Below are 21,140 nucleotides of genomic sequence, written 5' to 3'. Positions count from 1 at the left end.
CCAGTATTCCATGTATGGTCTGATCAAGGCAGAATAGGGTGGTACTGTTACACTGGACGCTATACTTCTGCTGATGCATAGGAGGTTCAAGGTGCATTTTATGGTATCCAGGAGAAGTACTGAGTGATGGGCCAGTCTGACCAAGCTCTGCGGAAGCAAGGGGTGCTGCTTGAGAGTAAGAAAGAAGCATGGGATTAAGTCTAGAAATGGGGCCCAGCGATGGCAGTGGTTCTCTGGGGCAAGTCGCCTCTCATGTGAGCATGCAGCCCGAAAAGATCTATGTCTCAATGTTCCTCTGTAGCATGTTGGAGGCTATGGAAAAGATGAGAGAGCATGACTTTCCAAAGGCCGCAAGGGGAAGGGGTCCACGACAGAGTTGACCTTGAATCCAAAATTCACACATCCATGCAAGACCCTGAATTGCCAGATCCCCACTGTGAGGCTCTTGATCCCAGGGTCATAAGTTTGATCTCTACATTGGGTGAAAGATTCCCGCAATGGACAGGGCTAGCCCCTTCCAACTCTACAATTCCATGATTCTATATACAGTGGTACCTCAGGTTACAGACACTTCAGGTTACAAGACGCTTCAGGTTACAGACTCCGCTAACCCAGAAATAGTACCTCAGGTTAAGAACTTTGCTTCAGGATGAGAACAGAAATCTCACAGGGGCAGCGCGGCAGCAGCAGCGGGAGGCCCCATTAGCTATAGTGGTCTTCAGGTTAAGAACAGACCTCCAGAACAAATTAAGTTCTTAACCCGAGGTACCACTGTAATCAGCATTGGGGCTGCCTTAGTGGGAAACCAACCTTGTCCGTTGATGCCCCTTGGTTGATCTAAACCTCCCCCTGCCATCAGTTCCTGACAATAAAGTCTCCCAGGACCCAGCTGAGAAGTCCAGCTTGTAGCAGATATATAATATAGAATATATATCATAAAGGAGTGTCTTTCTCCATAACCAGTTCATTCCAAAATCAGGTCTTTTCTTGGCCCAACATTCAGAGGATGGGGTTTGAGCAAATGCTTAAAAGAGTCTAGTCTTTTAGGGAAGAGGCCATTTCCTCTCTCCCACCTTGTATATTCTCCCACCTTGGGCACTTCATTATATCCTAGCTAATCACAGGATTGTCACTGACCTGCAAAAGGCTGGCCAGCTCCTGTGCCTTTAATAACAGCCTGAGAGGAAGGAATTAGCAGGTGTTGCAAATTTTCACAGCGTGGCCATAAACACCAGACATTGGTCTGCTGCTTAAAGGGGCAGCTATAGAGCTTGTTTGCAAAGATGGGACTCCCCTATGGGGTAAGAGACAGGTCTGAAACATGTGATTGTGATAAAGGCAGGCCCTGACTATGTGCAAAAAGCTAGGACTTTTTAATAGAGCTAAATAGAAAAGGTAAAGGACCCCTGAAGGGTTGAGTCCAGTGAAAGGCAACTATGGGATTGAGGTACTCATCTCGCTTTCAGGCCCAGGGAGCCGGCGTTTGTCTGCAGACAGCTTTCTGGGCCATGTGGCCAGCAGGACTAAACCACTTCTGGCGCAACGGGACACCATGATAGAAGCCAGAGTGCATGGAAATGTCATTTACCTTCCCGCCGCAGCGGTACCTATTTATCTACTTGCACTGGTGTGCTCTCGAATTCTAGGTTGGCAGGAGCTGGGACCGAGCAATGGAAGCTCACCCTGTAACGGGGATTCGAACTGCTGATAGCTAAATAAAGAGATGCTCAGAGCCATGAACTGGATTGCAATTGCATTGCAAGGAGTTGGGTTACATGATCCTCAGGGCGCCTTCCAACTCTACAATTTTATGATTTTCAACCAGAGGCCGTTGGGATGGGGAATGGCAGCTGTAGAGGACTTAAGCACCATGGGCACACACCTGAATATGTCGTTTCAAACACATAACCAAGAGCACTAGAATCTCTTTGAAAGTAAATAACCCAGGACCCAAGAGGTTTGGGCTTAAATCTCAGCTTCGTTACAGACTCACTGGATAGCCTTGGGCCAGTTACAATCTTTTAGACTCAGTTCCCCATCTGTAAAATGGAAATCAGGGCGACTTACCTCACAGAGTTAAGAAGAAGAAGAAGAAATTTCCTGGGCAGGACTATCCTCCCTGCCTTTCATCCACTTCTTCCAGTTTTCCCCCTTCTGTCCAATTTAGAAAATGATGCTGAAGCAATCAGGAGGAGACTCTAAACCTGCTGCTAAGACCTACTATGCCTCAATAATGTCAGCAAAGAAATCTTACGGCAATGGTTGTTGTTTTTTGGGTTGGTGGAGGGGGTAGTGAAACCCCCAACATTCAGACCAGATCTTTTGCTTTCTCAGTTGTGCTTCCTTTGCTCTGTACCACCCTTACTTCTTCTTATTTTCTATTTTTAAATTATTGTGGGGAAATCGCAATGTAACAGTTGTCTGAAAGGAACTCGCTTTATTTGGAATTCAGCACTACAGAAGTTATTTTAAAAATCACTATTACAATTATACTATATGCTATTATTATTATTATTATTATTATTATTATTATTATTATTATATTATGATATATAGGTGAACCTCAATAAAGGAAGAAAACATCCTTGAGACTGTGAAAAAAACCCTGCTTTTGTTTGGTTTTGCTTGGCCAGGCTTCTAACAGCTTGGTAACAGGTGGAAATAAGGAAGATGGAAGGTTTCTCTGCCACTGCTTCCCCATACCAGGGGAAACTTCCCCTGTTGAACTTCTGTTGGTTAACTCTTAAAGGCACAGAGACCTCCCGGATGGCAAAATAGCCTGGTTTTCAACCAGATGTGTTCCTTTGTGAGAGGAGGAGTGCCTATAGTTGGGGGCGCGAGAGATCTAGAATGGAAAACATTGTGAAAGGGAGTTCCCCCGCCCAGTGGTCCTGATCCACCCCTGCCACTGCTTTTAAAATAAATTAACAGGGCCACCCCACTATGCATGTGCAATCTTATCTCTCAGGTGAGAGAATCTGAGGTGGTTCAATGGAAGAGGGACATGAGACCGTTAGTTCTTCAGGTATTAAGACTGTATCTTATTGCTTTAAGCTTGGCAGTGACCCTGTGTACTTGGGTTGTAATATTGCAGAGTGTGAGTGGTTTATGTACGAGTAGCTGGCAGATAAAATGCTTGAGGCAGTGGGTGCTTCTAGTGGTTGTGTGAAACAGATGACAAAATTGCATGTACGCTGTGTTGATTTTGAATTCTACCACCTAGTAGCCATGCTCTCTGAATTTATTTTATGTTATGGCTATGGGTGTGGAGTTTCCTCCCCCCCCCCCAATGTATTTTGTAATGATAATCATTTGATACGGGTTTATTGTACTTAGTGTGGCGCAGTGATTAGAGTGCTGGAATAGGTTCCGGAAGACTAGAGTTCAAATCCCCCCTTGGCCATGAACCTCACTTGGTGACCTTGAGCCAGTCACTCTACTCTCAGCCTAGCCCTACCTCACAGGGTAGTTGTGAGCATAAAATTGCTGGGGGTGATGTCCCATAGGGCCACACCCTGAGTTCCCTGGAGGAAAGACGGGATATAAAATGTAATAGAGAGAGAGAGAGAGAGTGCATATAAATTGCTTTGAGAACTTTTGAGTAGTAAAACGGTGGACAAAATGGAAATAAGAAACAAGTAAAGAAAGCCTAAAAGCCCGGGAGCGGGGTCATTTCCTACAGATAACTTGGCCTGTGTAAATAGGATAGAGAAATTCTCTACAACAGCGGTTCTCAAAGGGTGTGGCAGAAAGATTCAAGGACAAAGAGACATTTAAACATTTTAGTGTTGCGTGGTATCAGAATAATTTATTTGCAGAATATGAATAGATACCCTTTTCAAAACGACAGCTATAGCATCAAGCGATAATCTTACAAATCACAAGGGATGTTTCTCTCTCCCCCCCCCCATGAATTTCTATCAATAATAATAAATAAATAAAAAATCGGCGCGACGCAGAGGAAAAAAAGTTTGAGAACGACTCTGCTCTAAAAAGCACAATAGCAGCGGCGGCGGCGGCAGCAAATAAAGGATAGCTGAAGAGCCCGACCGAAAACGAGGAAGAAAGCGTTGAGACGAAGAACAGGATGAAAAGAGAGCAAAAGCGGCCGCCTCCCACGCCATTTCCCCGCTTTGATTCCCCCCCCCCCCCCGGCAATCGAACGAAGCCGGAGGAAAGAATGCGGGAGCCTGATTGGCCTCGGCTCGAGGCGGACCTGAAGGGAAACCGCAGGGGGCAGCCGGGAAGCGGCGCTCGGCGTCCGGCTGCAACTCTGCACCTATATAATCATTGGGGAGGGGGGGCGGTCAGTTGGGACGTGAAGCGAGGTTGCCGGCATGGCAGGGCGAGTGTGGAGGCTGGAGGAGATGGGGGCGAGGATCTTGGCCCTGGTGGAGAGCGCCGTCGCCCTGAAAGAAGACTTGAAAGCCGAACTGGGTGAGCAGCAGCGCCTGATTTTGCAGGGCTCAGTTACTGGGAAGAACTTTTTAATCCTTTTCCACAGCGGCATTGCTCCAGTGAGGGGGTTTCAGGATCGACTTCTTTTTTTTTTTTTTTTTTAAGGAGGTGGATTGCTTCACCTTCCTCTATCGGAGTTAGGAGATCCGTTTTCTCTTCAGTTGACTGTGCCTCAATCACAGATACGTAAAGGCGTAGTTGGCTAGTGAGGCAAATGCACTCTGCACATGGGCAGATGAGCTGTTGGACATTATGATTGAATGAAAACGGGGTTGGGGCTGAGCCCCTTTTTGGCTATGTACCTACATTTCTACTGTTGCAGTTGTCATTAAAAACTATTTAAAATGCAACGCTAAACACTTACCATTCCAAAAAAAAACCTCGGGTGCGAAAGGCCAGGGTAGGAGGGGGCATGTCTTGGCTATGGTTCCTGCCACTGAAGTGATGGGAACTTTTAAAGATTATGAGTTAAATATTAGAGTTTGGTGCAGGGGTGTGTTGTTTTTGTTAGTCTGTTTGGTTCTGAACATTTGTTCTCGGGCTCTGAAATCCTCCTTTTAAATCTCACCACCAAAAAGAGAGAAAGCCAGCAGAGTAGCTGTCTCCAACTTTTCATTGGGGTGTGTCCAGTCTGCTAAGGACTTGGAGCTCACCTTGATAGATACTCTTCCTAGCCCAGGAGGATAGGCCCAGTGGAAGCCCCAGTTCTTCAAACTCACTCCGGAAAGGTCAGTTGCCTTACGTTTCCTATTCTGTGACTTACCCATCAGGATTTCCAGTTAAGGGAGGAAGTGGGGAAAGGCCCATTTAATAAAAAAAGAAAGCTTGCTAAGAGGAGACTGTTGCCTCGAGTAGACCAATGCCTTTAAGGTCAGCAAAGCAGGAACTGGGACAGGTGTGAGCCATTGAGCTGAAATCCACTAGGACAGAGGTTTTTAACCTTGAGCCCATGGCTCTCTTGACCAACTACATTCTTTCTGTGGCACCCCTGTGGGGCTCTGAAGTCCAGTTATGTCACCCCTTTCCTGTAGAACTGGCAGCCTCTCACCATTTTTCAGACACCCTCCTTTGTGGGGGGTTCCCTCAGCCTCCTCTCCCCTTTCCTTAGTAGTCTTCTGGGCAGCCACAGCTGCCACCCCTGGTCTCTGAGCTGCCCCCGTGCCCCAAACAGAGGTGCCGCCTCACACTGCCCCAGAGGGGCCTGAGAAGCACCAGGGGCACCATTCACCTGGGTAACTTGCAGCCAGGGCTACTGCAACAAACAGCTGTGCAAGCTTTTAGGAGGCAGGGACGCAAGAAGGCATGGGGGGGAGGGAAGGAAAGAGGGACAGAGGCCAGTGTTGCCTGTGGCATCCCTATCAGTCATGGCACTCCAGGGTGCCACGTTGAAAACCATAGCACTAGGATGTTCTCCTCCACAAGCTCCTTTGTCATGAATAGGAAGTGGTCAAAAGTACTGCTGTTTACACAGTTGGATTTTGGTAGGCCTTGGGCAGGAGAACTTAATTGTGGTGAATTGTTATATGCTGATATGTGGGATGAAGTCACTCTTGGACTCCGAACTTTGAGGAGCAAAATCTCACAGGAGGAACCCTTCAAATCAGTGATTTGACTGAGTCCTAACAACAAATAATCTGGGACAGAAAATATGGAAAGGCATGGATTTAGAGGAGAATTTCATGTGGACAAGAGAGAATTAATAGTGGTTTGGAAAGCTTACTTTCCACGACAGTAGGGATAAGCCCCCAATCAAATGTGTAGTAGCCATGGTCAGCCCTACTATTAGGCAAAGGGGGGCAGTAACGACAGAGGGGGTGCTGGTAATGGTAATCTCTCCAGCTGGTGCTCCTGAGCTCCCCCAGTCATTCTCATCTGCCAGGAGAACAAAAGGTGTGTATTAATATGCTCCAAGGCCAGCCTGAAAGGTGCTGTCCAAACACTAATGTTGAAATGAGAATCATCTGTAGGGGACGCATAAAGTATTGGGCTGGGCCCACGCATGCCATGACTGCTTTCTCTCTCCCCCCCAAATAGGGCATGTGTTCGCGTACCAAGAACATCAAGACAGCTCTCAAGAGGTCCCTGATGAAGGAGTACAGCAAAGTCAGCTACAACCGGTGCTGTCACCACTGTCACCGTCAATTTCACCGCTGCCACCGCCGCTGTCACCGCTGTCACCACAGCAGCCACTTCAGGCAGCTTCTCCTTCAAAGGCAGCCTCTGGGATGCATCTGGGCAGCGGCAGGGAGCTCGGTAAGAATTCTCTGCTGGCGAATGTGGATTTGGTGGCCTAGAAGCCAAATGGCTTGATGGGTTCTGTGCTTTTCTACACTGGTGTAGCTAAGGGTGCAGGCACGCTACAGATCTAAAGCATATCCTGCCCACCAGCCCAAGAATTCCGGGAACTGTAGTTTACCCCTCACAGGGCAACAGTTTCCAGCACCCTTAACAAATGACAGCTCCCATGAGCCTTAGGTAAAGGTAAAGGGACCCCCTGACCATTAGGTCCAGTCGTGGCCGACTCTGGGGTTGCGGTGCCCATCTCGCTTTATTGGCCGAGGGAGCCGGCGTACAGCTTCCAGGTCATGTGGCCAGCATGACTAAGTCGCTTCTGGCGAACCAGAGCAGCACACGGAAAAGCCGTTTACCTTCCCGCTGGAGTGGTACCTATATATCTACTTGCACTTTGACATGCTTTCGAACTGCTAGGTTGGCAGGAGCAGGGACCAAGCAACGGGAGCTCACCCCGTCGCGGGGATTTGAACAGCCGACCTTCTAATCGGCAAGTCCTAGGCTCTGTGGTTTAACCCACAGCACCACCCGTGTCCCATTCAACCTAATAGGGTAGGATAAAACGGGGTTGGGTGGAGAATCATGCCAGTGCTCAGGGCAGCTTTGGAGGAACGGTGGGATATAAATGAGTTGTTTCTTCTGCGCAGATGCCATCCTGAAGAACCAAGAAGCTCTCTGCAAGGTCTTGATGAACCAGGATGCACTGAGGAATCATATGGACAGGCTCCAGAAGACCTTGTCCACCGTAGAAGTGAGGCTCCAAGCCATTGAGCAAGAGATGAGCATCATTTCTCAGTTCACCCAAGAACTCAACCAAGTGGGGAATGAAGCTAACTGGACCTGAACGGTCTCATCCAAGTAGCCCAGTGACTAACCTGGTTGCAAACCAAAGCACCTGACTTGCACCTGACTCTCCTATTTTGAAGTTTCAGCTCTACCACAATTCTTCCAGCACCTACAGAGAGAATTTGTTGGACGATACAGAAGCAAAATATTCTCAGTACTCAAGATCTGATCTTTACAGACAAAACAAGAACAACACTGCTGCAGTTAGAAACAATTTCAATCTGGCTTGTGTGTATCTCTCTTCCCGAGGATGAAGATGTGATTTATCTTAAAACATGATCTGCCTCAATGTAGCCTTATTAAAAAACCCAGCTTGATGAAAGAGCCGCATGGTTCTCTGAAGAAGCCTCTTGATGCCGAGTCATCAAGCCTGGAATGTGCCCAGCTGATAAAACTCAAGCCTTCCACCAGAAATAGAAATGTAAACAGCTTCCTTTTCTAGAGGGGCCTGCTTCTCTGCTTTTGCCCATCTTCATCCTAAATGCCACATGGAAAACCTCTTAGTGAGAAAAATGGGAGCCAAATGAGAGATTTGTAGCTTCTTCTATTCTCAGCCTGGTTTCCACTTCAACCATGATAGATAAAGGCAATGTAGCTAATGTTTTTGGACATGATCTTGAGCATTGCAGCGCATTGAACTCTCGTGTGCATCAACTCCCACTAGTGGGTTTTAACGTCATAATAATCTGAGTGGGTTTTTAATTCACAATACTCCATATGGTCAGCTCACAGGTTTGGGGGTAGCACTGTTGCACTTTCTGTAAGCTTACTGTGTGAGATAGCAAATGTGCTCTCATGCAAGGGGCGATTTCCCCCCTCCATTTTACTAAAACTATTGTTCGAGTGCTTTGGAAGAATCAATGCAATACAGAGACCTATCACTGTGTCCAATGCCAGCCTGCTGATAACAGTGGCCGTATCCCTGGTCATTTAGACTGCAAGTGCCGATTGGACAAACCGTTGTTTAGAAAGCTTCATGTTGGGTATGGTTCTTTGAGAGGCCTAAATAGTGCTGTTAAGCTGGGCCACAAATCAGAAAAGTAAATTTGGCTTGCAAGATAGAGGGGGTGCTCCTCCCCAGGTCTTTCCTGCCTGACCCCTCCTGGAATGAATGAGAGGCTGATTACAGGTCCCTCCTTGCACTAATCAAATTAGCTTCAGTTGATCTTGCAGAGGAACTATTTGTTGTCATTTTTCCTAGGGGTTTATTAAGCGTAGTTAAACTTCATAGCGTGTGATTGGTTCTATAGCCAAGCCCTCCCTCTCCTATGCCAGCCTGAATATTTTTGGAGCACCCACCTGTGTGGAAAAGGATCAAAAGATTTGTCTATACTGATCTTGAATGTATTCATTTGCTCTCAAGCCCCCTCCAGCTCTTCTTCTTCCTCTGTGGTGATGGTTTGTACTTGTATGCCTTTGTGCAATACTTGGCAAAATACGTCAAACAAATAAAACTTTCTTGCATACAAAATGTCTGCTTTGGTCTTTGTAGGGCATGGGCTGGGACCTTGTGTAGGAGCATCCCACGCTGCAAGCAGCAATGAGTGAGACCTACAACAAAATGTTGCAGTGTGGGGTGCTCCTGCCCGAGGTCCCAGCCCATTCCCTTTCCCAGTAGTCTGCATTCCACTCGCCAGCAGCAGCTTTAGTCCATGCAAAATTGCAGTCAAACTTATGCATAGCTATGCATAAGTGCTAGTTAGTGCATGAAGGGGTTAAGACCACTGAGTTCTGTTCCTAGACTTAGCTAGGTCAACCCCACCTCTCTTGTAGGAGGAGGTGAGTTGTTTCTCTTCCTCCATCTCTTTCAGCCATGTAACTGACCAAGACGGGCATGTCTGCCCTTGATTCAAGTTCAGACTGCATGTTCGAAACTGCATTGTGTATTTTGCACCCAAGAGCAATCGACCTGCGTTCTCTTTGCTGTTGCATGGAACAATGCATGAACCAGACCTTTGGATGTAATAAGTAAAACTTTAAAAGTAGCCTGCTAGCGTGTGAGGCTAAGTTGCAATATACCTGCCAATTCCTATGACACCCTTCCCCACCACAGTCATTTTGAATCTCCCAAATTGACCTCAAATATTGCTCTGCAAGGAGGAAGGAAATGGAAAAGCCTCCCCATTGTCTTTTGCTTACAGATCCTGTCTTAAGGGCATTTTTGTGTATGAATAGGGTGAGCTTGTGACCTGGATTCACGAACTGAAGTATTAACCCTCACCAAAGAACGGCCAGATTGCCCAGGTAATGCAATCAGTGGCCGTTATCAGGTATCCTGGCAGACAGGATTTCTGCTGTAGATGGCCGCCTCCTGTGATGTATGTATGATGTTTCAGGGGGTGGTGGTCTTGGGCTACAGGGTGGGCAATTTCAAGAGTCTTGCGCACCATCATTCAGGGTTCTCTCCTCCTGCCTGTGGGGAGTAAGGACCCTGTTGCAACAGTTTAATAAAGACCAGGCTTACTAGCTGCTTTGCTTCTCAATATACCATACAGTGGTACCTCGGGTTAAGTACTTAATTCGTTCCAGAGGTCCGTACTTAACCTGAAACTGTTCTTAACCTGAAGCCCCACTTTAGCTAATTGGGCCTCCTCCTGCTGCCACGCCACCGGAGCACAATTTCTGTTCTCATCCTGAAGCAAAGTTCTTAACCTGAAGCACTGTTTCTGGGTTAGCAGAGTCTGTAACCTGAAGCGTATGTAACCTGAGGTACCACTGTACTCTGGTTGACCTCTGTTGCTACCGATAGAGAACCCACTTAAGGACTCTTTACGAGCTCTTGGATACCCCATAAGGAAAAAGGAGCAGTTTTTCTTATAACATACCCCTGCTTTAAACCAAACACCTCCAATCCAGTGTCCTCCAGAAATTTTGGACCTCAGCTTCCATCAGCCCATGTGGCCAGTGGTGAGGGATGATGGGAGCTGTGGTTCTGCACTGTCTGGAGGACTGCAGGTTAACCTCCCACCACCTGTCCGGCACCTGGGCAACTTTGCTCTCTTCCACAAGCCAAGATACAGGCAAATGGGAGTGAGTTGAGTGGCTGAGAAGATGCCTAAATAACCAAAGCCTTTATTTTGGGATCAGTGGGAAAGGAGGTTAAAAAGAAGGATAAGAATTTATTTTTGTATGCCACGACGGCAGCAATGATTATGTTGGCCCAGAATTGCAAGACAAATATAATACCAACTATTTCGGTTGGGAAAGTTAAATTGATAAATTATGCGGAACTGGCTAGATTATCAGGGAGAATACGAGATCAGGAAGATCAGAAGTTTTCTGAAAATTGGAGTAAATATTTGGTGTATATAAGAGAGAATTGTAAATCTTTAAAGACACTGGCAGGGTTTGATTAACTTCAACAGCATATGGTTAATTAGATAAACGAATAAAATACGAGATGTAATGAAATTATAAGATACTTACCGAAGGGGGGGGGGGAGGAAGTCTGAAGTTCGGCAAAGCTAAAGGTTTTATATGAGATTTATTTGTATAACAAATGTACATAAATGTATTCTGGTTGAAAATCAATAAAAAAATAATTTTTAAAAAAGAGAGAAGATGCCTAAATAAGGACGGTCCTTTCCAACTGTAGGATTCTACGAGCGCGCTCGGCACGGCATCCTTTTGCTACGGGTCCTGCATCGTAAGACTGATTTCCCCCATCAGAGTCTTTAAATGCCTTCGCTCGACACAGTTAGAGAGCAAGCTTAGATCCCGGACCACTGGACCCGCCCCTGACGTCCCCGCCCCCCCTGCGCGCGCTGAACTTCTTTCCTCCACCCTCGCGCATGCACACGAAAACTCATACTAATAACAAACTTAGTTGGTCTCTAAGGTGCTACCGGATGGAATTTTTTAATTTTGTTTTCCTTTAAGACCGGATTAACGATGCAATTCTGGGACCGCCTCCCATTGGCTGGAGCGAGCGAGGAGTGATCGCCTGCGGCTGTAAAGCGGCTGGATCAGCTGGGCGGATCGAGATTCGGGCGGTGAAGGGACGCTGCGCGAGAACAAGGGGTTTACTCAGCTCAGCCGACTCCCATAGTGGTGGTGCAAAGGTAAATAGCGTGTTTCTGGGGTGCGTGTATTTTGCGTGTTTAGGGTGCAGTCCTGCGCTTCTCCTGTTTTTCTCCTCCCCCCCCCCCCAAGCGCGCTGCTTTTTGGATGATAACAATTGCGTTCTAGATCTCAGCCCCACGACACTTTCCCCATCTTCCCTCCTTTGCAGCCCCGCTATTTGGATCTGCGCGCGCCCTTTTTGCGCGCAACGCAGGCGGCTGTGGAGCAGTTGCTGCAAACCGTTTCAGCAGGTCGGAAAGGGGGCGGGGCGGGTTGGATTCTGACTGGAGACGCTCTGATTTCAGTCTGCAAACATCTTGGAAGCGGAGCTTGCCGTTTGGGGTGGGTGCGGCTAATGGGAAGAGCAATTACTAGGGCGGAAATCCTCTTGAAGTTATAGTGCTTCTAATTTGCAAGAAACAGTTTCTCCCAGGGCTCCTCCAGGCAACCTGCGCGTTAAATAGCCATCCTGATTGGATGGCTAGACAACGCCTGCTCTTATTACTGAGCATTGATGTTGATTTACCAATTACCGGTACAGAGGCTATACAGTATCCGCTCTTTATTGAACGTTAATCCCACGTTGCATTATCCTGCACTTTAGTGCATTTTCCTGTTACTTTCCTGACCCCGGAAAGTCTGTTTTGAAAAACAGCAACAACACGGATTTGTTGCACAAGAGCACTTTGTTCTGCTTTAATGATTGCACAAACCTGATTTTTCCAGTATGCGATTGAATTCCTCCTGCAAAATACAGAGTCTGCACCCTTGTGAAAAGGGAGAGGGATAATCCTGCAAACCTAGATAATCTTGCAAATAGCCTAGATCTAGTGTCAGCAGGGTTGCCACCTTGCTTCAGGCAGGGCTCTACATACAGTTGCTTAAAGGTAAAGGTAAAGGGACCCCTGACTATTAGGTCCAGTCGTGACCGACTCTGGGGTTGCGGCACTCATCTTGCTTTATTGGCCGAGAGAGCCAGCATACAGCTTCCAGGTCATGTGGCCAGCATGACTAAGCCGCTTCTGACGAACCAGAGCAGCGCACGAAAACGCCATTTACCTTCCCGCCGGAGCGGTACCTATTTATCTACTTGCACTTTGACGCGCTTTTGAACTGCTAAGTTGGCAGGAGCAGGGACCAAGCAACGGGAACTCACCCCGTCATGGGGATTCGAACCGCCAACCTTCTGATCAGCAAGTCCTAGGCTCTGTGGTTTAACTCACAGCGCCACCCGCGTCCCATACAGTTGCTTAGCAGGTAGAAAATAAAGTTTTCCTCTTGCAATGTATTATTATGTCTAGTTGATCCTTCCACTATCAGGGGCAGCCCCCTATTTTCACATCCCTGCCCTTTGTGAATCACTATTGCCCTATTTTTTGCCTTTCTGAGGCTGCCGTGTTAAAAATATATATTTTCCTGCCAATGGTTATGGTAGCTATTCTCTGGTGTTCAACCTCTAGTCTCCCCATCTCCTAGTTAATCAAATCTAGGAGTGGGGTGCATTTGTGTGTGTTTATGGGTGAACAATAGGGTACCACGCAGTGTCCAGATTGGCAAGTTCACACACTGATTGCTTGGCTTAGTAAATTTATTTCTATGCTGCCTTTCCACAATGCAGATTTTAGTTGCCATCCAAGGAGCATCAGTTCCTTGACTTAGATGCAGTTCAGAGAGGGAGAGGTCTTCTCCGGAGGCTAATGATTTACACTTTATCTCCTTTATAGCTACGGTAATTGTTTAAACTGTTGATAGCAGTAGCACAATGGGTGGGGGGGAGCTCTAGCTTGCCTTTTAGCCTTTTTCTCAATTTTTATCCCTGTAGCCCATGGGTAGGCAAACTAAGGCCTGGGGGCTGGATCCGGCCAAATTGCCTTCTCAATCTGGCCCACGGACGGTCCGGGAATCAGTGTATTTTTACATGAGTAGAATGTGTGCTTTTATTTAAAATGCATCTCTGGGTCATTTGTGGGGCATAGGATTTTGCTCATAATTTTTTCCCCCTTCATAATATAGTCCGGCCCCCCACAAGGTCTGAGGGACAGTGGACTGGCCCCCTGCTGAAAAAGTTTGCTGACCCCAATATCCTGGTGCAGATGGAGCTCATCAACCTGGGAAGGCAGCCCATCTAAGAGAAGGGAAACTCTGACCATAAACCTCCGCTGCCTTGCAAGATATATTCGGGAGAAGAGAAGGCTTAGGAGTCAACCCGACACACAAATCTGGAGAGTAGTCTCTAAAGCACCTTGTGTGCCTCCTTCCAGCAACTCCTGCAGCCAAACTGGTGCTAAATGTATTGCTCTGCTTTCCTTTGGACCACATCAGCAGGGCCGGGGTGTGTAGGCCAGGACCTCCATACACACCACCCAGGCTTCCACCCCAGGGAGGTCACCCAAGGAAGTAGACTTTTTCAGCTCAGGGAGGCTCCCCCACTGAAGCCAACTAGACTGGCGGGTGAAACGGACTTCAACACTTAGGATAGGGTGGTGAGGGAAGAAGGTTAACTTAGGGGGTGCAGTGCACATCCTGGGCCTACTGCTGACTTGAGGCCCTCAGCCCTGGATGGGAGGTTTATAACACCCTCCTCTCCCTATTGCTGCTGCCAGACACTCCCAGACTTGAGAGCGAGCTCAGCTTCCTTTGTCCAGCCTTTCATGCCTTCAAGAACAGGGGTCAGCAAACTTTTTCAGCAGGGGGCCGGTCCACTGTCCCTCAGACCTTGTATGGGGCCGGACTGTTTTTTTTTTGGGGCGGGGGGGAGAATGAATTCCTATGCCCCACAAATAACCCACAGATGCATTTTAAATAAAAGGACACATTCTACTCATGTAAAAACACGCAGATTCCTAGACTATCCGTAGGTCGGATTTAGAAGGTGATTGGGCCGGATCCGGCCCCCAGGCCTTTGCCTACCCATGTTCTAGAAGGACCAGCAGGAAGTCCTCCAGGTGTTGTACATCAGGGAGATGTGTTTCCATTACCGTGGCAACAGTACCATGCCAGCCCTCCATTTTCCTTTGCTTCCTAGCTAGTCCCAACCCTTCGTTGCCCCAGCAACAGCTGATGCTGCTCTGGTTGTGAGCTGTATCCCTTTCATTTCCACTGTGCACCCCATCTTTGTGGCTTGAGTCCCTGCTTCTGGTCGTGTCTTCCGTTCCTCTACTGTCGCCGGTAAGGAGATCAACAGAAAATTCAGAAAACAGTCACATCCTTACGTTTAAAACAGTCTTACTACGCCACTCCCCCTTTCACAAAGAATCATGGGAAATGTAGTTTGTTAAGGGTCTCCTCATAGCTCGGCAGGCCTAAAAAATTACAGTTCCCAAGATTCATTGGGAGAAGCGGTGTGTTTTAAGGTGATGTAATTAAGTTTTACATGTACGGCGTGGATGGGACCGACAGCCCCAAACGACAGTATCCTCAGAACCCAAACCCACATGTAAGACATAATAGAAAATGAACCTAAACCACCCTCTGTCCACTCTAAAAATGTCCAGCATTAGGTCCAGGCAGGTCACCCAAGGAGGGCCTTCCATAAGATTGGCCCCACAACAGAAAAGACCCTGCTGTTTCACTTTGTAATTTTGCTGGAAGCTGCCCAGAGTAGCTGGGGCAACCCAATCAGGTGGGTGGGGTATAAGAAATAAATTGTTATTATTATCTGAGATATACTCACCACCCTTCAGCTGGTGAAGGAATCCATAACAGAAGCCCAATTTGGACTGAAACACTTGGGAAGGCACAGGCAGAGGAACACTGTCCTTCAGATAACCAGATGGTTTTGGACCTTAAAGGCATGAATTCACAACTTAAATCAGGTCTGGGAACAGACAGATAACTTCTGCAGATCAGATGGCAGGAATGGGGTATGTCCAAGCACTCTGCGACATCCCATAGGTAAAGGTAAAGGGACCCCTGACCATTAGGTCCAGTTGTGGCCGACTCTGGGGTTGCAGCGCTCATCTCGCTTTACTGGCCGAGGGAGCCAGCATACAGCTTCCAGGTCATGTGGCCAGCATGACTAAGCCACTTCTGGCGAACCATAGCAGCGCACGGAAACACCGTTTACCTTCCCACCGGAGCGGTACCTATTTATCTACCTGTACTTTGACGTGCTTTTGAAATGCTAGGTTGGCAGAAGCAGGGACCGAGCAATGGGAGTTCACCCCGTCGCGGAGATTTGAACCGCCTACCTTCTGATCGGCAAGTCCTAGGCTCTGTGGTTTAACCCACAGCGCCACCCGCGTCCCCCGACATCCCATAGGATGTACCAATAATCAATGAAGCCAAAGGGAGGTTAAAACATAGATTTTTTTTTCTCATTCCATTTTTATTATTGATGTATTACATTTGTGTTCCGCTTTTAACCTTCAAGGACCCAGTGCGGTGTAGTGATTAGAGTGTCAGACTAGGACCTGGGAGACCATGAAGCCCATTGGGTGACCTTGGGGCTGGTCACATGACTCCCTGCCTAATTGCCTCATGGGGGTTGTGAGGATGACAATGAAGATGGAGGAGAGAACCCAAGTATGGAGGAAAGCGTGGGGTAGAAACGAAAACTATAAATTTATTATAATAATTGATTATTGGCTAATGAATTTGTTAGCCGTTCTGTGCAAAATATAAAGGCCTCAGGGTAGAATACCACTGACAAACCTGAACATTTAAAACCAGAAACAGTTGTTCAATTGCACGCTGCTTGAAGAACTGCTAACATGGAGTAGAAGGGTTGCGTTCAGGTGTACATGCCCAGAAGTCACTCATTTTTAAGCTGTTTTTCATTGCCAGATTCTGCCAGCATGAGGGATGACAGCAACCTGTTTGAGCCGCTTCTGGACGATGGGGACGACAGCAAGCTCATACCTGTGCAGAGATTCTCGTACAGAGAGAAACTCTGGGGAATCCTGCCCCGAAGCTCTGCGCCATCCTGGCTCTACAGCATAGAATGTGGCGTGCCCAGTTTCTCTGACAAGTCCACTATGACTCAGACGACCAGGCCGCTGGGCAAACGAAAAACCTGGACTTTGATTCTGGTTCTCCTTACCCTTCTCACCCTCCTAGCCCTGGCTTTTATCGGGGCTCTGTTCTGCGCCCCGTGGAGACAGCAATCTCCCGTTGAAGCCGACGGGCCAAAAGCTGGGGAGAACATGACAGCGGCCATCTTGGTTGGGCAGAAAAACCTCAGTCTTGCTGCTCTACTGGAAGCCGAGATGCAGGAACCGCAACAGGGAGCCATGCGTAAGTGCTTGGAGGAAGCTGTTCACAAGTTTTCTGAGGAACCAGCCATGGTGCGGAAGAACTCCAGGATGGTCCTTCAGTGTAATGGAACAAAGCAGGAGTTCGTTTCCGGAAAAGGGGAAGTCCACATCGAAGTGGTCTGGATCAATGGCACGGCGTCGTACATCCTCGATGAGGCCAGCCCAGAAGTCCACATGGCAAGGCTTGGGCGCCACCCTATGCCGCTCAGTCTTGCCAGAATCAGTGGTGTCCTCCAAGACCTGCCATCCAACATCTCCGAGGCTCAGGGAGATTTGAAGGAGCTGCATAGCTGCCTCGACAAGGCCTTGCAAGAATTTCCACGTGAGCCAGTGGTGCTACAGGACGATGCCAAACTGATGGTGACGTGTGGAGGAGTAAATCTGACCTTCATCTCCGGTGAGGGGCAGAGCGATATCAATGTGTACAGAGAAGACGGGGAAGTTCAGTATCAGGTGAAGCCTACCTGGTCGGCTTGGTGGGCCAGGCTTTTCAAAGGAAGGCTCGGTTGAGTGACAGGTTGGAGGAGCCAGCGCAGGAGGTACCTTTGTGGCGCTGCTGGGGAGTCAAAAGGACTGACTATAAGGCATCTCGCTGCTGCGGTTTCAAATATGCACCACCCTCAAGATCCCATTATTCCAATGTTCTCTGCAGTTCCTGTCAATCGCATAGCTGGCAATGAATGATTATTCACTAGTGATGTATAAAACAATCAAAATCTTTGGTCCAGGATATGATTTCAGGGCGGGCAGGGCATTTCTGTTTTTCCTAGTCGAACAACTATGCCTTAATCACAGATTTAAAATTTTATGCATGCATCCGTCCTACTGCCAAGTATGTAAAGTTTTTTAATGATTAGAAGCATGTGTGACAATCTTTTTCCCCAACCCAGAAAGTTCAAGTGCTGCGCCTTATGCATCTCGTTCTTCTGTGTTCTGTTTACTGATTTATGAAATAAATTTTTTGTTCTTTTTTTGTGGGGGGGGGGGCAAATTTGGTCCAGCAAAGCTTTTTGCTGGGGGAAAAAATGTCCCTCTGATTTTGTCTCCTTTCTGCAACAATTCTGGATGCCCAGCACTGTCCCCAATCGTGTGGGCGGGATGATGGGAAGTGGGATTCCAACAGCGGCTAGTGTGGCACAAATGGCGCCACCCCCACCCTTGGTGCCATGGTGTTGTATTGATGCAGGAGAGCAGCCAAATCTGTTGGTACCCACTAGACCCCTGGAATTAGCCCCTGTGACACCCTGCATGTTTATTACGAACACTGGTAGAAAGGAGTCAAGCTCTTGTTAGGAACAGCTAGGGTCGTGCCCAGCATTAGTAGATCATGGACATTGAAGGACACAGCAGACTTGGGGACAACTACTCCCGTTGTCTTGGCCTTGCAGACCTTTTCGCGAAAGACGTCCTGGAGGAAAGCGGATTGCCCAGGAATTGTTGCTCCAGAAAATGTGGTTAGCTGTGAGAAGATGGGGCAAGGTTGGGGATGGGGGACATAAACAGGCAGCCATCTAACCTCTGCTTAAAAACCTCCAAGGAGAGTCTATATTGCTTTTCAAGGGAGTCCATCTAACAGCTCTCACTGTTAGAAAGCTCTTCCTGGTGTTTAGCTTGGAATCTCCCTTATTGTAACTTGGATCCATTGTTTCAGGTCCTGGCCTCCAGAGCAGAAGTCCTTAAGTTCTGAATGTGAATAATAATAATAATAATTTATTTATACCCCGCCCTCCCTGGCCAGAGCCGGGCTCAGGGCGGCTAACACCAATAAAATTACAATAAAACATAATGGGCGGGGAGGGGGGAAACAAACAAACAAAACCAGTTTATTAAAATATGGGTTAAAATACAATTTAAACTGCAGCCTCATTTTAATACTAGCTCATAAATCAAAACCATAAGGGTCGGGAAACATAAGGGTCAGACTGAGTCAAAGCAAAGGCCAGGTGGAACAGCTCTGTCTTGCAGGCCCTGTAGAAAGATGTCAAGTCCCGTAGGGCTCTAGTCTCTTGTGGCAGAGCGTTCCACCAAGTTGGGGCCAGTACTGAAAAGGCCCTGGCCCTAGTTGAGACCAATCTAACCACCTTGCGGCTTGGGACCTCCAAAGTGGTGTTATTTGTGGACCTTGCGGTCAGAAACTTCTCCCATCCTTCCCCTGCTGAGCAGGGAGAGGAGTTCAAGAGTTGCTGTCTTGTGAGTTAGCGAAGAATTACAGCTATGGGCACAATCCTACCGGCTGCAGGATTTGGTGGAAGCCCTGCTATGCTGGCCAGGCCCCCTCTCCCTCTCTGTACCTCAATTAATACGCTTTTGCCATATTATCGAATGCCAAGGTTTGCATAGCTGAAAAGGCTCAAGATAGCAAAAGACTTCATCACACTAGAATCCAACTAATGACTCAGCAAAAATGAGCTGTTTGGGAGATGGAGCTTTCGGTTAATGTTGGGTCACGGTCATCATCGGACAAACATTTCAGATAATCACGAATAGCGCACGATCTCTGCAATCTTTGCAGCAACCCTTTGCAGCTAATCATAAGTAGGTGGGGTGGTTGGGGTGGTGCTGGCTAGGCAAATTCTCTTCCACCAGGTGCTCTTTCAGGGAGAATGCATGGTAAAGTGGTGCATGCAGAGTCAGCCATGTGGCACCATCATTGAAAGAGTTGGGAGGTTGTGATACAGAGTGGAGAAGCACCCTCTGGTCTCTGTTAGGGGACCTGAGGGCCACTGGGGAAGATATGCTTCCTGCTTCCCAGGCAGTGCTTCATTTATGTACAGTGGTACCTGGGGTTACATACGCTTCAGGTTACACACTCCGCTAACCCAGAAATAGTGCTTCAGGTTAAGAACTTTGCTTCAGGATAAGAACAGAAATTGGGCTCTGGCAGCAGCAAGAGGCCCCATTAGCTAAAGTGGTGCTTCAGGTTAAGAACAGTTTCAGGTTAAGAACGGACCTCCGGAATGAATTAAGTACTTAACCTGAGGTACCACTGTATAAGGTAAACAAGCTATAGGTTAGGGCCCACTCTCTTGGGGACCCCAAAAAAATTTAAAGGGGGAAAAAGTTATGTACATTTCCAAAATACAGTCGGGTTGAAGGTGCTTCAGGTTGAGCGCTTTCGGGTTGCACTCTGTGGCAACCCGGAAGTAACGGAGCGCGTCACTTCTGGGTTTTGCCACTCGCGCATGTGCAGATGCTCAAAATGATGTCATGTGCATGTGCAGAAGCGGCAAAACGTGACCCGCGCAGACACACCGTCGTGGCTTACATTCCATTCAGGATGCAAACGGGGCTCCGGAACGGATCCCATTTGCACCCTGAGGTACCACTGTATAAGATAAAAAACAAATAAATCCTACATACAGCAACAGTGTTTTGTAGGTTTCTATGATGTAAGCTAGCCTGCTCCCTAAAATATCACTTGTTTGCTCATTTCTAGATATAGGGTGCCTACATTCTGCATGGACTGGTTGCATGGCAACATGGGCAAATGGCTTTAGATACCTATTAGGCCCATAAATTGCCATATAGCATATATTCAAAATAAAAAACCAGCGACAATTTGTTGTTGACAGGACAGCTGGACACAGAAAGGGCCCCATTTCCTTCAGTAGTTTAGGGCCTCATCAAACCTAAATCCAGCCCTGTTCCCAGGAAGAACAACCTGGCAAGTGTAGGGGGGAGACCAACACAGCCCCATCCCTAAGCCCCAAAAGAAGTTACTGTAAAAACTTGCTTCCTGCCTACCGTCAGAAAGCAAAAAAAAAAAAAAAAAAAAAGGAAGCTGATCAGGCTTCCTTGCAGCTGCTATTTGATTAATAATAAAATAATTATAAATTTTCTATATGGCTCTACATCTGAAAATCAGTTTAAAGTATAAAACACAAAATGCATAACAAAGCAAAGCCACTACACACACACACACACACTCTATTCACATGCTACAACCTCTGCCTCCCAAAAGTTTATTACGGCAAAGGGAAAACTAGCCTGGCCTCATCTGTCGGCCTCAAAAGGAGCAGCGTCCGCAGAGAGTTTGATTTGCGTTTCTATGACAGAATAAAGAACATACCATGTACTTGAAGCAATATTGTACTACCTTAAAAACATCCCTGGCTTTTCCTAAAGAATTATGGGAGCTGTAGTTCATTAAGGATGCTGAGAGCTGGTAGGAAGCCTCTACAGAACTACAGTTCCCAGAGTTCCCTGTGAAGAGGAATTTGTATGTTA

The 21,140-nt window shown here is 47.5% G+C and overlaps 2 protein-coding genes across 3 annotated transcripts; both read left to right on the top strand.

The window, feature by feature from the left end:
• Positions 1-4,299: 4,299 nt before the first annotated feature.
• Positions 4,300-9,067, top strand: LOC310838038 (uncharacterized protein). The gene is made up of 3 exons (XM_083725402.1): positions 4,300-4,437; positions 6,493-6,711; positions 7,398-9,067. The coding sequence occupies exons 1-3, from the start codon at positions 4,338-4,340 to the stop codon at positions 7,592-7,594; spliced, it is 516 nt and encodes a 171-aa protein (XP_083581528.1). The 5' UTR covers positions 4,300-4,337; the 3' UTR covers positions 7,595-9,067.
• Positions 9,068-11,364: 2,297 nt separating this feature from the next.
• LOC310837884 (uncharacterized protein) lies at positions 11,365-17,884 on the top strand. 2 transcript variants are annotated; one of them, XM_083725100.1, is made up of 2 exons: positions 11,365-11,657; positions 16,444-17,884. In XM_083725100.1, exon 2 carries the CDS (start codon positions 16,455-16,457, stop codon positions 17,421-17,423), a length of 969 nt encoding a protein of 322 aa, XP_083581226.1. In that variant the 5' UTR covers positions 11,365-11,657; positions 16,444-16,454; the 3' UTR covers positions 17,424-17,884. The 2 variants fall into 2 exon arrangements, with proteins under 2 accessions (XP_083581226.1, XP_083581227.1); XM_083725101.1 differs by lacking the exon at positions 11,365-11,657 and adding an exon at positions 14,671-14,826.
• Positions 17,885-21,140: the final 3,256 nt, after the last annotated feature.

The sequence above is a fragment of the Podarcis gaigeae genome (assembly GCF_964106915.1).
Source record: "Podarcis gaigeae genome assembly, chromosome: 2".
In the NCBI taxonomy this organism is placed as follows: domain Eukaryota; kingdom Metazoa; phylum Chordata; class Lepidosauria; order Squamata; family Lacertidae; genus Podarcis; species Podarcis gaigeae.
This window is presented reverse-complemented; position numbering and strand designations above follow the sequence as displayed.